The 17200-nt window shown below is 42.6% G+C and overlaps 1 protein-coding gene across 1 annotated transcript in view; it reads left to right on the top strand.

Annotated features, from left to right (window-relative positions):
* Window positions 1–17122, top strand: part of ANXA10 (annexin A10) — a gene marked incomplete at its 5' end in the record, with an annotated part of 30697 nt that extends 13575 nt beyond the window's left edge. Inside the window, 7 exons of the mRNA XM_015416236.1 lie at window positions 198–277; window positions 974–1027; window positions 1119–1212; window positions 5653–5748; window positions 6626–6684; window positions 12223–12345; window positions 17054–17122. Of these exons, the coding sequence (XP_015271722.1) occupies window positions 198–277; window positions 974–1027; window positions 1119–1212; window positions 5653–5748; window positions 6626–6684; window positions 12223–12345; window positions 17054–17122 (575 nt within the window). The remainder of the gene's footprint in view (window positions 1–197; window positions 278–973; window positions 1028–1118; window positions 1213–5652; window positions 5749–6625; window positions 6685–12222; window positions 12346–17053) is intronic.
* Between the last annotated feature and the right edge of the window lie 78 nt (window positions 17123–17200).

The raw sequence follows: 17200 nt of genomic DNA, 5'->3' as shown, positions 1-17200 counted from the left end.
ACACACTACAACAGTTTACCATGTGGCATGGTTGGATGCAACTATAGGGGGAAATTGGTGAAAGTTGTATAAGTAGAAGTGCCTTCCACAAATGAAAGAAACCCTTTGAACTGCAGACTTATCCCTTTTTTCTCATATTTGCACAAGAAGTTACATTGACCCATTATAAGTTAATTCATTTATTGTTTTCTTTGTAGAATATGACAGTGACCTTCTTCAAGACATTTATTCTGAGACCTCTGGCCACTTCAGAGATACACTTATGAATCTTGCACAGGTATTGGGCAAGCAGGTTATTTTCTATTGAAAGTAAAGAGGGGGGAGCGAAACATCTTCACATTGTTTAAGGATCATTTGAGTTTTAAGTTCACCATGGCTAAAAAAAATTGGAAGATGAAATCATAATTATAAAAAATTCATCTATAACATTGGCCAATGTTCAGCTACTGAAACTGGCAACTTCTGCCATTTTTCCAAAGTGTATTTCCACTTCCATGTACTTTTTACTCCCACAAGTTATCTGTGTTTTTAAAAACAAACAGAAAACCCCAAGAAAGCATCTTTAGTCCTGTTCTCTTCCCAATAATGTCCAGTAAAATATGATACAAGGGCAGGATATATATTTAAAATGCATCTTGGTAGGCGGTTGTGTATACAATAGGGTTTGTGTTGTATGCATATGTACACAAAAGTGGGGGGGAAAGCAAGGCTGTGGTGAATTACAGCAACGAGAATATGAACAAATGAAGCAATTGTATGTATGTGAAATTATTAAGGTTCATGATCTAATCTATCGAACAATATGCAAAGAAACCATCATGTGTGTAGAGCATCTTTCCCTCAAAAGAGTAATGCTACTGGCTACTAATACTACTAGCTAATACAAGTGCTTCTAGGGCAAAACAGTATGATACACAGGTATAAAATTACAAGCTTTTCATTTTTTACAAATTATACCTATTAATTTTTCCAGGGAACCAGGCAAGAGGGATATGCAGATCCTGCTATGGCTGCTCAGGACGCTACGGTATCAGCATATATGTGCAGTTTTAAAACCTTTCTGAAATGTGATTTGATGTAGTGTTCTTTTGCACATTATCCATCTTTTAATGGTCTAGGTCCTCTGGGAGGCATGCCAGCAAAAAACTGGAGAACACAAAAACATGCTGCAAATGATTCTATGTAACAAGAGTTACCAGCAGTTATGGATGGGTAAATATTTTCATCACTTCTGCTATCACTACACGGCTTAACCATACGAACAAGTAATAGAGCAAAGCAATAGAGCAAAGACCTTGGCTAAAAGTGAGAAGTGGCATCTGCAATAGGGTTGCCAGCTTGGGGTTAGGAAATACTTGGAGATTGGGGGGGGGGAGCCTGAGGAGGGTGGGGTTTGGGGAGGGGAGTATAATGCCATAACCTTCCAAAGTGGTCATTTTCTCCAGGTGAACTGATCTCTATCGCCTGGAAATCAAATGTAATCCTAGGATATCTCCAGCCATCATCTAGCAATCACTGATGATTTCAGAAGCCGTTAGGACTAAATTAACATCACACACATATGAACAAACTGCTTCTTCCCCCCCTTCACATTTGGTGTATGAGTTCGTATGGAAGAACTTTAATGGACATGTATGCCGTCCAGCGCACATGGGAATACATGATTTTGTTACGCTAAATTGGTAGGATAGCAACATAAAGGAAGTCATAATGTGCCGCTTTAAAACAGCAAGATAATGAACTAAACCTGTTCCTTTGACAAATTCTTGCTTTGGCCAAATCATTTCTCCGGTGATCACAGTTAATGTAGTTACTGTTATTACAGACTAGAATATAAGCATAATGAGAAGCTTGATATAATTAATATTTTATTTGTTTGATCAGTAGAAATTGTTTAATGATGTGTTTTTCTACATTGAGTTTTTTTTGCAGTTTGGTTTCTTAACTGCATCAGTTTTTTCCCCCTCACCTACATTGTTGTTGTTCAGTCGCACAGTCGAGTCCGACTCTTCGCGACCCCATGGACAATCTCCCGCCAGGCTCTCCTGTCTTCCGCCGTCCTCCGAAGTTGGCTCAATTTCATGTTCGTTGCATCGCTGACACTGTCTAACCATCTCATCCTTTGCCGTCCCCGTCTTCTTTGACCTTCAATCTTTCCCAGCATCAGGGTCTTTTCCAGTGAGTGCTCCCTTCTCATTTGGTGGCCAAAGTATTTGAGCTTCAGTTTCATTATCTGGCCTTCCAGGGAACAGTCAGGGTTGATTTCTTTGAGGATTGACTGATTTGTTCTTCTTGCAGTCCAAGGGACTCTCAAGAGTCTTCTCCAGCACCATAGTTCAAAAGAATCTATTCTTCGGCGCTCGGCCTTCCTTATAGTCCAACTCTCACAGCCATACATGACTACTGGGAATACCATTGCTTTGACCATGCGGACTTTTGTTGGCAGGGTGATGTCTCTACTTTTTATCATGCTGTTTAGGTTCGCCATCGCTTTCCTCCCAAGGAGCAGGCGTCTTTTAATTTCATGGCTGCAGTCACAGTCTGTGGTGATCTGGGATCCCAGGAACGTGAAGTCTGTCACCTACATACAGTATCATTTGTCAGTTGCTGCTGTAATTTGGGGAAGTGGGGGGAAACTTGCGTGGAGGAAAACTTGAAGGAAAAACAGGGGACCAATGAGCAGCAAATGGTAATGTGTGTGAGGGAAAGAAAAGGAGGTAAAAACTCAGTGCAGAAAAACCTCATGTTTCGTAATCATAGTACGAATATTTTCCCACAACCAAACAACTCAGTGCAAACTCTTTTTTTTTTAATCCCCTGAAAACAGGGTAGCTTTATTTATTTTTGTTACACCTACACAACTACAGAAAATAGAAAAGGGGAGGGGAAAAAATAATTAAAAAACCCAGGGTACAAGACAGCAAATAAAGCAACCCATACTATAACTAAAAGCCCAAGAAATGGAAGGTCTTTAACAGTTAGTGTCCAGTTAGTCATAAAAATAATAACTTTTCGTTTAAGTCAATGAATTCAAGAGTTAGTGAGTCCGTGTTAGTAATTGTCTATCTTCTACTTCTTCTTCTTCTTCTTCTTTTTAGTGAGCACAAAGTCTCTTTCATCTTCTTCAGTTGCGGGTCTTTAACTTCTAAAGAGTTACTTAGGTCCCCTTAGCCGCAAATCATATGCATCTCTGGCCGTGCCACCTTCTGCTCCTCCTGGGTCTCCGTCCATCTCTTCCAGAGTGTCTGCTTGGCCCCCTCCATCTGGCTGTTCTTCCCTTTTCGATGCATGAAACTGCTTCAACCATTCTTCCGCTTTAAAAACCGAGTCAATTTTCTCCCTTTTGTCTTTATATTTAAACCCCACACCCTCGGGGAAATTCCAGGAATACGAAATCTGGTTGATCTGGAGGGTTGAAACAAGTTCCTTGTAGGCTTTTCTTTTCTGTCGAATCTCAAATGGGGTGTCCTTTAGGACCCTGATAGTTGTTGCTCCCAGCTGCAGGGGGTTGACTGCTGTCGCTCTGAGAATATCATCTCTCACCTGCCTTCGGAGAAACTTGACAACAAACTCGCCCGGAAGATTATTTTGCTTAATATACTTAGAGTAGGATCGATAAACCACCTCGATCTCTGCTTCCGCTTCTACCGATGAGCTGCCGAGCGCCGAAGCGATTAGCTCTGCTATCACTTTCTTCAAGTTTTCTCCTGCCGTTTCAGCCACCCCCTGAAATCTGAGAACCTTGTTAGCTTTTTCCATTTGTAGATTTAACAATCTTTTTCCATTTGTAGATTTAACAATCTTTTTCCATTTGTAGATTTAACAATCTTTTTCCATTTGTAGATTTAACAATCTTTTTCCATTTGTAGATTTAACAATCTTTTTCCATTTGTAGATTTAACAATCTTTTTCCATTTGTAGATTTAACAATCTTTTTCCATTTGTAGATTTAACAATCTTTTTCCATTTGTAGATTTAACAATCTTTTTCCATTTGTAGATTTAACAATCTTTTTCCATTTGTAGATTTAACAATCTTTTTCCATTTGTAGATTTAACAATCTTTTTCCATTTGTAGATTTAACAATCTTTTTCCATTTGTAGATTTAACAATCTTTTTCCATTTGTAGATTTAACAATCTTTTTCCATTTGTAGATTTAACAATCTTTTTCCATTTGTAGATTTAACAATCTTTTTCCATTTGTAGATTTAACAATCTTTTTCCATTTGTAGATTTAACAATCTTTTTCCATTTGTAGATTTAACAATCTCCTTTCTTGGAGATCTTGTCTTTGTTCCAACAGGCCAACCTTCTTTTTCACCTTTTTGGTATCGTGCAATGTCTCTTTAAGTTTTTCATCTGTTTGAATCGACTTTTTCACCAGCTCGGCAATTTGCTGTTGTTGCTTTGCCAAACTCTGGTTGGATGCAGTCATTTGTTGGTTAATACCATCGAGTCTTTCGTTAATGGGCCGGAACAGCTCTGATAACATGCAGAACACGTCTCCTTCCTCAATCCTCGGACTTTGACCACCCCGCCCGACTTGTCTCGCTGCTTTTCCTCTCGTGCCGGCCATTTTCAACTTTGTTTACACTAAGGAACGCCTTTTCGCCCTTTTTCAAACAGCGCAAATTTATCCGCAAAACAGCTAAGTCTTTGGCACACTTTAACGCTCTTCTTCTCTCCTCCCCCCCCTTTCTCTGTGTCTCAGTTCAGTTTGTTTACGTCTGGGATTCTCTCCCGACGCCGCTTCTGCTGGGGGGGGGAGCTAACTTTTAGAACTTTTTCGCTCGTTTTTTTCTCCGATTCATTGACGGTCTACTCACAGATCCCTTGTAGTTACGCTCATTCGCTGACCTTCTTGCTTGTCCTGGCTGGCATCAGCTATGCTCGGTAAAAACCGAGCCTCACAGGGGGTGGACTGATTGGGGCAAAAAGGAGCGCCTCAATTCTCTGGCTTCCACCATCGAAGAGGTCGCCCCCCCCCCAGCGCCCCCGGCTCGGAACCTTTAACTAAGGCTCACCTGGGGGTGCCACTTGAGGTGGCACTCCTCCAACACCCCTGGAGCGCGGATTGCCTCCCCAGCTTCAGGGGAGAGTATCCGCCATCGCTGAGCCGCAGACCGGAAGTGCTCAGTGCAAACTCTTAACCTTCACTGAAAAATCTTCAAAACAGCTATGGAGTAAGACACCAAACTGACAAAGGCATAACTGCTCATCAGTCATAAATACAGGGCTCTTTTTGTGCAGGAACGCACAGGAACGGAGTTCCGGCTGGCTCCCGAGTTGGCCACGCCGAGCAGGAGCTCATTAGCATAATAGGCCACACCCAATAGCAGAAACTCATTAGGATTGGCTGCATTAGGGGTGTGTGGCCTAACATGCAAAGGCGTTCCTGCTACAAAAAAAGCCCTGGGTTTTGACAAGAAGCAAGGTAAACAGAATAAGAAGCAAAAGGTCGGTGTGGCTGGATGACCACACTTCTGGTAACATGGGGGTGCGGCCTAATGTGCTAATGAGCTGTGCTGTCAGGGGTGTGGCCTAATATGCTAATGAGTTTCTGCTGTTGGGTGTGGCCAATTATGCTAATGAGTTCCTGCTGGGCTTTTTCTACAAAAAGAGCCCTGCATAAATATACTTTTTTTCCCCAGTTTTTCAGGAGTTTCAGAATATCTCTGGACAAGATATAGTAGATGCCATTACTGAATGTTACGACGGATATTTTCAGGAACTACTGATAGCAATAGGTAAATAAATCAGTATAAATGCAGTATGTTATAATGTTGCTATTATACTCAGCAACTGTACTAAGTATTGGTATATTGCCCCTTTCCTATTTCCACTTTATAAAAGTTACACATTTCAAATAAATATATTACCACATCTACAAAAGTGGGGAAGCTGAGAAACGTAGCCCGTTCATCTGCAAAAGCACTACAATAATAGTTCCAGGCAAGAGTAGCAGTGCCTACTGAGTAGGGAGGAAATTGCTACTCCCTCTGAGGAAGCAGTTACTTGAACTCCTTGTTTTATTGCTGTTGTTCCTACAGATTTGTTGTGTCACCTTGAGGAAGTCTAGATCTTGACAACTAGTGGCAATGGTTTTTAGACTCCAGTGTTTTAATAGTATAGAGTTAAGCCTTTTATCTTTCTGTACCTCAGATTCTCTATGTCAAATAACGTTTATCAGAGTCGTCTTCAACCTAGACAAATCCTGCCATTATAAGGGCTTGGTTGTGTCTAACTTCTAAAGCACTTAATGAAATGGAAGACACAAGCCAATTCATTGCCAGCAGCCATTGGAACTGCTAGTTCTAGGGAAGATTTTTTTTTTTGATAACTCTATTAGAGAATTGGAAAGTGATATTTCTCAGCCAATACTAGCAGAGAAATTAGAAGATCTTGTTCTTTACTATATAGTACTGAATTTGAGAACTATTCAGCCATTAGAATCTCCCTGCACCTCAGTTTCAACCCACCTATCGTAAGTATACTTCTCACAAAAGCTACAAAGAAACGGGCAGGAGTATACTCCTAGAGACATAGATAATGATTACTGTTGTCTGACTGCAATAGAGATGTTTTGAAGATTGTAACACCTCTTTTGTCTGATTTTGCCTGCAGTTCTGTGTATGAGAGACAAAGCTTCCTATTTTGCTTATAGACTTTACAATGCAATTCACGTAAGTATGTACATTATTTAAAATGATGGCTTCAGTAGTCTCTTCTTTGTTACTTGGCCAATACTCATCCAAAAGTGTTATAATCCTAATTTTTAAAGTGCTGCTTGCTTGCTTTTGTGATTTATGATAATCACGTCAACAACAAATCCCAAATAACTCCTTTAAGTATAGTGACCAGAAGATATAATGCAACCTCACTTTTTAGAATTGCTTTAGACACAGCATTTACTTATTCAGGAGTAAATTCCACCAAACACATAAGGACACCTGAAGCTGCCTTGTACTGAATCAGACCAACTGCCTATCAAGCAGCTGATCCCAGGGTATTAGGTAGAGATCATTCACATTGGCTACCACCTGATCCTTTTTCCTGGAGATGCCAGGGACCTTCTGCATGCCATGAAGATGTTCTACAAATCAGAATTAAATTGTGTTATTCAGTGGGGCTTACTCCCAGAAAAATGCCCTTAGTGCTGCAGCATTAGGATTGTGGTCTTAGAAGTGGTTCTATTTAAATAAGCAACTTGGTAGAGAGTCTTGAGAGTCCCTTGGACTGCAAGGAGATCAAATTAGTCAATCCTAAAAGAAATCAACCCTGACTGTTCCCTGGAAGGCCAGATACTGAAGATGAAGCTCAAATCCTTTGGCCACCAAATGAGAAGGGAGCACTCACTGGAGAAGACCCTGATGCTGGGAAATATTGAAGGTCAAAGAAGAAGGGGACGGCAAAGGATGAGATGGTTAGACAGTGTTATCGAAGCAACGAACATGAAATTAAGCAAACTCCGGAGCATGATGGAGGACAGGAGGGCCTGGCGTGATGTGGTCCATGGGGCTGCGAAGAGTCAGACTGTGCGACTGAACAACAGCAACAAGAAATAGAGATTAGGTGTGAAGAATTGAAGTACTAACAATTCTGCATAATCTTAGGGGACACTATTGGAGAGGGGCATGCAAATGGTCCCAGTATTAATCCCTAGCATCTCCAGTTACAAGGATCAAGTAGGATGTGATGTGAAAGACCTATACCTGAGACCTTGAAGAGCTGCTGCCAAGTCTAAATAGATAACACTGACCTGGATGGACTAATAGTCTGCTTCAGTATTAAGCTGCTGTATGTGTTCATGTATTCTCCAAACTGAGGTTCTTCTACTGTAAATCCCAACTAACCCACCACATGCATCTGCAAGTAGATCTGCTTTAACAGGACAATGCGGTTTTTTATATGCCATGGAAAAGACATCATTCTGCATGGCCTTTTTCGCCCTCTAGTGTGAAAATGTGAAATTACAGATTGTGTATCATGAAATTGTCTGTTCTATGGAAAAACACTACAGATGCATGTCTGTTTCATTTTCTTAACATTTTATTTCCATTTAGACCTGCTAAAGAGCCAGTTTCAGATTCAAGTCATGCCAACAGGCATCTGTGCCAGAAAGAAATACTGCCTATCAAAGATTGTTAGATTTATATTCCATTTTTTTTATTTATTTTTTTAAGAATCATAGAAGTCTAAATAACAAGCCTGCAAGTTGCAACATTTTTGTCCAGTTAGTTTTGCTGCCTTGGGGACCCTGAGTCAGGTGGACAGGCAGCATAGAAATGTTTTAAATAAAATAAAATAAATTTAGGGTGGATTTAGAGTCTTCTTCCTGGAGTATATTCCAGGAAGAATTTGTCCAAGTCACTCAGCTGCTCTTACTACCACATAATATGCAATAGAAATGTACCCATATCTTTACCCACCAGGTTGGGGGTGGGGTAAACACAACTTGTCTGTGTGTAAAGTGCCACCAAGTTGCAACTGACTTATGGTGACCCCAGCAAGAGGGTTTCAAGGCAAGAGAAGCAGAGGTGTTGCCTTCCTCTCTGGAGTCTTTCTCAATAGTCTCCCATAATGACCCCGCTCAGCTTCTGAGACCTGATGAGATCAGGCTATACCATGCTGCCTTCCCTCCCAAAACCAACTCTGAAATAGCCTTTTCTGGTGAAAAACCAGAGAGACAAGAGTTAACGTTTCCCTTTCTCCTATACTATTCTCTTTCTCAATAAAGGAATCCCAACAGACAAATTGGCAAAAGAAAAATAAGATGATTAAGATATATACAGAAGGAAGTGTAATGCGTGACTGAGCCCTTAGAGAGTCTTGTTCACATGAGCCACAGGTTGAGTTATACATATCCATGGCATGCTTATCCTAACAAACACACAGTGATGTAAGTTCTACTGGGACATGGTGACTTCCAAAAACTCCCCAATGGCTGGATTAGGTAGGGTTTTCCAGACTTATATTGTGCTAGCACTATAGATATGTAAACTCAAAGTATTTTGATATCCACACTGTCCACAGTGACAGTGATGTATAGAATGGCTCCTGTAAAGGCAGGCTGCACTGATACAGTTCAGAGCAACAGTAGCATATGGCTTTTATTGATACTTTTACAAAATTTATACCCCATCATTATGCCCTCATGAATGATCAAACATAATTACAACCACTTCATAAAGGCTCACAGAGCAAGTCTGAATAATCCACTCACTGCCACCCTGAACACTATTATACCCTTCGAAACCCATTAACCTCAGCGGATTTAGAACGATGTACACAGACACGACCACATGAAGCTGCCTTATACTGAACTATTGGTCCATTGAGGTCAATATTGTCTACTCAGACTAGCAGTGGCTCTCCGGGGTCTCTGGCAGAGGTCTTTCACATTACCTACTGCCAGATCCTTTAACTGGAAATGCCTGGGATTGAAGCTGGGATTTTTTGTATGAGCAGCACATGGTCTACTACTGAGCCACAGCCCCTCCCTATAACTCTGTTTAGCACTGCACTGTAGATCTGTGACCCTCCTCAGAATCCTAGTCTCTATGCTTTGCCTATGTATCAAAATCTGGTACAAAATAAAGTGAATTACGGCAGATATCTTTTTTAAAAAATAGAGTTCTTTCAAGGACAGGAGAGACTGTGACTAGCTACACAGACTTCACAGACTATTCTGTATGCACAAATTCAATTGTACCCCATGCAATATTATCACCCTTAGTGCTGGTGTTCTGTGTGCATGTGCTCCACAATCTAGAAAATAAATAGCACATGTTAAAAAATTTGAAAGCATACACTTATTATATGTTTACACATACAATCACAGGTTTTCCTGTAAAAATGGGTTTCCTGTAAGAACAGGTTTCCCTATAAAAACAAACTCTTTAAAAATGTTTAATAGAGTCAAATCCTGGAAATATGTATTTTTCTCCACATTTCTTGTTTTCACCTGGAGAGCGGCCCCAGCGTAAATGACTAGTGCATCATGCCATCTTGCAAACCAGTTTTTCTAACAAGGATGAAGGAAATATATATTCTTGCAGACTAATAAAATACTGAACTACTTTATCCATTAGATGTCATCATTGTTCCACAAAAAGTCAACCTCACACATCTTGTCTGGAAACAAGTTGGGTATCTCAGTATTAGATAAGAAATTACTGAGTTTCTAATGCCACACTCCTTTCCTTAATTATATGTTGTGATAAAAGGAAATAAGTTTCCTTTAGATGAGCAAAGTTAAACAATGTATAAAAAAAGAATTTTCCAACTGTATCATGCATAAATACTACACATCTAAACACAATGGCTGCCTTGATCCTGTGATAACTGACATGGCGCCTGTTTGCTTATTGAGTCTTGGGGATACAATCCAGAGGGACTAGAATAAAATGGGGAGGTGGAGCTTCAGGTTGTTTTTTACCAGGTAACAGAGCTTTTCAGGCAGGTGCATCACTGCCACACAGCTTGGCTTGGCTTGGCCACAGACCCAGACTTTCTTATGTCCCTGGGATTACAAACCTCTATCTGTGGTTGCACAGGAAAATAATCTCCCCCCTTTTTTCGGTAGAAAGGAAGAAGAGAAGAGATTAGATTTATACCCCGCCCTTCACTACCCAAAGGAATCTCAGAGTGGCTTACAAACTCCTTTCCCTTCCCCTCCCCACAACAGACACCCTGTGAGGTAGGTGGGGCTGAGAGAGCTCTGACAAAAACTGTTCTTTTTCAAGAACAGCTGTGCCAGAACTATGGCTTGGCCAAGGTCATCCAGCAGGTGCAAGTGGAGGAGTGGGGAATCAAACCCGGTTCTCCCAGATTAGAGTCCGGAGATGAGCAGCGCAACCATAGAGTCAGATTCGACTGGCTTTCAAGCAAGGGAACCTTTATCTTTACCTTTACTTAACCACTACACCAAACTGGCTCAGGAAGGAAGGAAGGAAGGAAGGAAGGAAGGAAGGAAGGAAGGAAGGAAGGAAGGAAGGAAGGAAGGAAGATAGATCTCTTTGAGAGCTAACCTTTCTTCTACCTCCTCAGTGCAGGAGATTCTCTAGAAAAGCCCAGGAGGCATGTCACTTTTACATTTGCAGGAAGTGCAAAGTTGGAAGCATCTGCCTCCATGATAGGAGACTGCTTGGCCTAGAGCCTTGTAACATTATGCTGACTTCCCCAGCATTCTATGAATAACCCTGCCCACCAGAGTAGTCACTCTGTGATTGGCCCTGCCTTCACAGCAGGAACTTTTGCACCCACTGTCCTCTCTCAAAATTTCAGAAGTGTCCACAATCTGCTTAGGTTTAGAGTACAAGTTTCTCAGATACTAGCTAAATGTACACAAAATTGTGAAGCTGTTACTCGGTGATTGTAAGTCAAAATTATTTTAATTAGACCGACTATGCGTCATATCCACCACTATATCAAATATTCTTTGCAAAAATTGTTAAATACAGTGAGGATAAATGATTTCCCCAAAGTGGAATTTTGAGAAAAAATTGCCCAGTTATTTGCCACTTCAAAATATTTTCCCTTTTATTTGGCCCCTTAGTGTATACAGGACAATATTTAGAAATAACTAAAGACAATTCTGCATAGTAAACAACTTTGACAACATTTTCTCAGTATATTTCATGACTACTTGCTCTAATTCACTTTGGAGGTCACAGTGGGTTGGATCCAGCCAGTTGTTTTTTTTTACTCAATCTTGCTCAATTCCCTTTCTTTCTACAGCCCTGTCCTACATGGTTTTGTCCACGCAGGTCCCATGGTTCCCAGCAAAGCTTTTCTAGTTTGATGTAGTGGTATAGTGGTTTGGTGTGGTGGTTAAGAGCACGGACTCTAATCTGGGAGAACCAGGTTTGATTCCCCACTCCTCCACTCGCAGCTGCTGGATGACCTTGTGCAAACCATAATTCTGAGAAGAGCTGTCCTTGAAAGGGCAGTTCTTGAAAGAGCTCTCTCAGCCCCACCTACCTCACAGGGTGTCTGTTGTGGGGAAGGGAAGGGAAAGGAGATTGTAAGCCGCTCTGAGACTCCATTGGATAGTGAAGGGTGGGGTATAAATCCAATCTCTTTTTCTCTTCTACTCTTCTAGTGCTCAAAGAAGATCCCTTGTTCACTATCTGATAAGCTGGTTGGAGCCATCCCAGTGTTACCATACTTCAGTCATGCAATGTTAATAAATACAATTGCATTTCTGTCCTCTCTTTCAGGAATTGGGATTCCATAACAAAACAGTTATAAGGATTCTGATTGCCAGAAGTGAAATAGATCTGATGAATATAAGACAACGCTATAAGGAGAGATATGGAAAATCACTGCTTCATGATATCAAAGTAAGTCTCTAACTCACTGCTTGCCTTGGTGTGGCTCATGGATTGGTATCCTTTAGCCCTTGAGAAGCAGTCAGCAGCAGTCTTCAGCTACTCTCATGCAGAGCCACTGACATAAAGACAGATAGTAAATAATGGCTTCTGAACAATAATAGATCCTTTGCACCTTAACCCAAATTCAGTCTACCTGTCCATCCTCTGCTATTTGCCGTTTGCTACAGACACAACTGGAAAGATCCATTACAACAATGACCCTCCTTTTACTTTTACTGAAAGTCAACTATAATTTTTGGTCCGTACTCCTTGGGAGACAATGTAAACTCAGTGTATGCAGGGCATAATCCCTTATTACATTTGGTGTCAATGCTGTGGGGGGGGGGACTCAATACAAAGAAATCAATCATGTTACAGAAGAGAGGAAGTCCACTAATACATATGTAAAATACTATTTCGACTATAGAAATTAACTCAAAAAAGTAATGTTTCAATTCAATGTTACTCATAGCAACCAGGAAAAATCCAATAACATCAAAACATAACATAACATCTGGCTGGTTTACTGACCTTCTAACACGGTCTGCTGTCCCTGCTGGAGGCCGTATCAGGCTGGGTGCTGGAGCACCCTAGGCTTCTGGTCTTGAGTGACTTCAACGTCCATGCCGATGACACGGCCTCCAGCTGGGCTGCGGACCTGGTGTTGTCCATGGCGGCACTGGGACTCTCCCAATTTGTATCGACCCCCACGCACTGGGCCGGGCACATGCTCAATTTGATCTTCGCTGCGGGGATTACAGTGGACCAGATTACTGCAATGGCAGTACCATGGTTGGACCACTATGCCTTGAAGGCTCGTCTGAACATCCCACCCCGACCCTGTTTAGGCAGCGAGCAGATTATAGCTCACCCACGGAGCCAAATGGACCCTGTACGGCTTCAGATGGCTCTGCGGGATCTGATGCCCCCTGGCGGCTCATTGGATGAGCTTGTGGAGGACTGGCATAACCGACAGCTCTACCACAAGGCAGACAAAACAGTAGGGAATTGGATATTGGCTGTGAGGCTTTTGCAAGCTATTTCGCGGACAAAGTCTTGGTGCTCTGCTGCGACTTCCTCGCCAGTTGAAACAGTGTGCGAACTTGAGGCCCCTTGCACGTCTTTGCGGGGATTAGAATGTTTTAACCCGCTCAGTCTGGAGGAAGTTGACAGACTGCTCATATCTGTGTGTCCAACCACATTCCACCTTGATCTGTGCCCTTCCTGAGTGTGGTGTGCCTCAGGGGGCGGTGCTGTCCCCGATGTTGTTTAACATCTACATGCGCCCCCTCACTCAGTTTGCCATGAGGTATGGGCTGGGTTGTCACCAATATGCTGATGACACCCAGCTCTATCTGATGTTGGGTGGCCGGTCGAGCTCCGACCCAGAAGATCTGAACCAGGCATTACAGGCCGTGGCTGTGTGGCTCAGGCCGAGCCGGTTGAAACTAAACCCAGCGAAGACGAAGGTCCTGTGCCTGAGTCGGTGCGGTGCAGGGTTGGGGATCCCTCTCCCGACCTTTGATGGGGCGCCGCTGGTGCCAGCGTTGGAGGTTAGGAGTTTGGGAGTGCTCCTGGATTCCTCCCTAACAATGGAGGCCCAGGTGGCAGCCACTGCCAGATCTGCATTTTACCATCTTAGGTAGGTTCGGCAGTTGGTTCCCTTCCTCGACCGTGATGACCTGGCCACAGTGATCCATGCAATAGTCACCTCAAGGCTAAACTACTGTAATGCTCTCTACATGGGGCTGCCTTTGTCGCAGATCCGGAAGCTGCAGCTAGTGCAGAACTTGGTGGCCAGGCTGCAGATGGGCCTCCCCAAGTGGGAGCACATCCAGCCTGGGCTGAAAGCGCTGCACTGGCTGCCAATAGCGTACTGAATCCGCTTCAAAGTGCTGGTACTTACCTTTAAAGCCCTACATGGCCAGGGTCCAACTTACCTGAGGGACTGCCTTTCCCCATATATACCCCCAAGAGCACTTCGGTTGGGGACACAACACCACCTGGTGATTCGAGGGCCCCAGGAGGCAAAGCTTACTGCAACCAGGGCCATATCCTTTTCAGTGGCGGCCTCTACCTGGTGGAACGAGCTCCCAGAGGAGATTAGGGCCCTGTGGGACCTTATGCAGTTCCGCAGGGCCTGCAAGATGGAGCTCTTCCACCAGGCTTTTATATAGGGGCTGCCACTACCACCACTACCACTACCACCACCATTAGTGGTGGAGATAACAACAAGGTTAGGGGTGGTCCCAGGAAGATCTGACACTGATACTGCTGGACTGGCCTTGGACCATCAACAGAACAATATTGCCCCCAAGGAAATGACTGATACCATCACGAAATTATTCGGAGACCATTTTGTTCGCATGGAGCACTTTATTCTTGTTTATTTTGTAATTTAATGGTTTTATTGTTTTATCTTGTTTTTATGCATGGGCTCGTGCCCTCTCGTAAGCTGCTGTGAGCCCGTTCGCGGGGAGGACGGGGTAAAAATGTTAGCAATAAATAAATAAATAATACAAACATTTAGGACTACAGGTTCTGAAGACTGTAGCTGGGTTATCAAATTGTTATTTGAGGCTCCAAAATGGAACAAGCAGTATTTTAGAGAAATTATACAGTATTAGATATGTGTGATTAGTTATTTTCTATATCTCAAGTTAGATGAGTAGTCTGATTAATAAAGGTAAAGATTTCCCTTGCTCAAAAGCTAGTCAAATCCAACTCTAGGGGGCGGTGCACATCTCTGTTTCCAAGCCAAAGAGCCAGTGCTGTCTGAAGATGTTTCCATGGTCATGTGGCTGGCATAACTAAATGCTGAGGCACATGGAACAGTGTTACCTTCCCACTGAAGCAGTACCTATTTATCTACTTGCAATTTATTGCTTTCGAACTGCTAGGTTGGCAGAAGCTGGGGCCAGAGACGGGATCTCACTCCGTCATGCGGCACTAGGGTCTCAAACTGCCAAACTACAGACTTTCCAGTCTGCAGCTCAGCGTCTTCACCTCTGAGCCACCATGGCCCCAGCATGCTTAATAGTCCCTTTTAAATAACAGGAAATACTAGGTCTCTACACACAGCCCCTCTGCTCATTCACTGAATGTGAGGAAAATGGGAATGAGTGCACTGGTCCCGCCCCACCTACATGCACACTACCTTCTCATGTTCAGGAATGTTCAGAAAGCCATCTCCCTCTTCATCAGGAGGGAGCACATGCACGGACGCTTCCTCTGGACATAAGTGCTATGCTCACAAGCCAACAATCACACAGAGGCAGGGCCAATATGCTTGTGTCTGTTCCCAGTCTCCATGCATTCAGTCAATTTGTGGCATGATCATGTATAGAGGGCTATCGTTCCAAAATCTGCAAATTACACCAATACCCTTAAAAACTATATTCACATGCATGCTACAACTACCTGCACAATGAGTGCATTACAACACAGCAATTCTGACAGAAATAAAGCAGATTTGAAACTGACAATTAGGCTTGCCAGCCCCACACTGGTGGCGGGGGATCCCCCACTCCCAGGCCCTGACACACACACCCAGCCACTGATCAGCTGGCTAGCAGATGGGCTTACTAGGAGTAGGAGGGAGGCCCAGGCTACTTCACTGGTGACATGGCGACATCACTTCTGGCGTGTACCAGAAGTGATGTCATCACGTCAGCAATGTCATGGCAATGATCTGGTGTCTGGGCAAAAACTCTATAGTACAAGCCATTTTTACCATAGTTTTTGCCCAAATACCAGAGTGACTTTACCATATCACTGGCAATGTAGCCCTGGCCTCCCTCCCACTGCTGGTAATTCCCCCTCCCATCCCTTGCTGGTTGCCATAAGGGACATAGCAACCCTACTGAAAACTGGAAAAATCTTTGGCATTTCTTTTCCTACTTAATCTCTATCTTATTTCTGTAATACTCTATATATGCCAATCTCTTCTGCCTTCTCCTTATTTGAATAAATTTTTATTCCAATTTTATATATTTTTAAAGCTTCAATAATTTTTTTAAAAATATCTTTAGCAAAAATGAGGATAATCCAGCTGCACATGGCTTTTGTCCATGCCTTTAAACAACTTGGTTTGATTGTGGGCCTCGTCAGAGTCACATACAGTGGACCCAATGTATAAGGCCCAGAGCATAGGTAAGATAAGAGGCCTTAAGAATGTATCCTATAGTCTTCAGTGTTGTTACAAAGGTTTCAGAGGTATATTCTTGCCTTTCACTCTTTAGTTCATGCCACAAGACCAGCATCTTGTGTAAGTGGTGGGATATGAATGCTCTTTGGTTACTTCTGCAGCTCTGATTCCTTGCATGTCTACCTGTCAACTGGCTGGGATATGCTGATGAGGAACTACCAAGTCCACTTGGATATGGGTGTTGCAGTTCATCATCCTGCATATATATCTTCCTCCAACCAAATGAGAGACAGGCTGAAGAGCCACATTTGCAGAAGCAACTGAAAACTCTCATTTCTTTGTACCCAGATAGTAAGATGTGGGGAAATCCTGATCTTTTATTCATTTTGGTTGCTCTGCTTGTCAATCCCACGTACAAAGCTCCAAAAATCCTTTCAGGATGTCTGCCCTCAGCTTCAAAAAAGTCCATTTATCTGTGAAATAACCATCAAAAATATAAATATATTTGACAAATATTTATTTACCTTACAGCATTTTGCCTCTGGACATTATGAAAGTGCTTTACTTGCCATCACTGCTGGAGATGCTGAAGATTACTGAAAAGAAGAAGCCAATTATTGCGGGGTGGGTGGGTTTATAAGCGGCAAACGTTTGAATAGTAATCCAAATGGAAGACCA

This window comes from Gekko japonicus, unplaced genomic scaffold, assembly GCF_001447785.1.
Source record: "Gekko japonicus isolate JY-2015 unplaced genomic scaffold, Gekko_japonicus_V1.1 scaffold593, whole genome shotgun sequence".
NCBI lineage: Eukaryota > Metazoa > Chordata > Lepidosauria > Squamata > Gekkonidae > Gekko > Gekko japonicus.
This window is presented reverse-complemented; position numbering and strand designations above follow the sequence as displayed.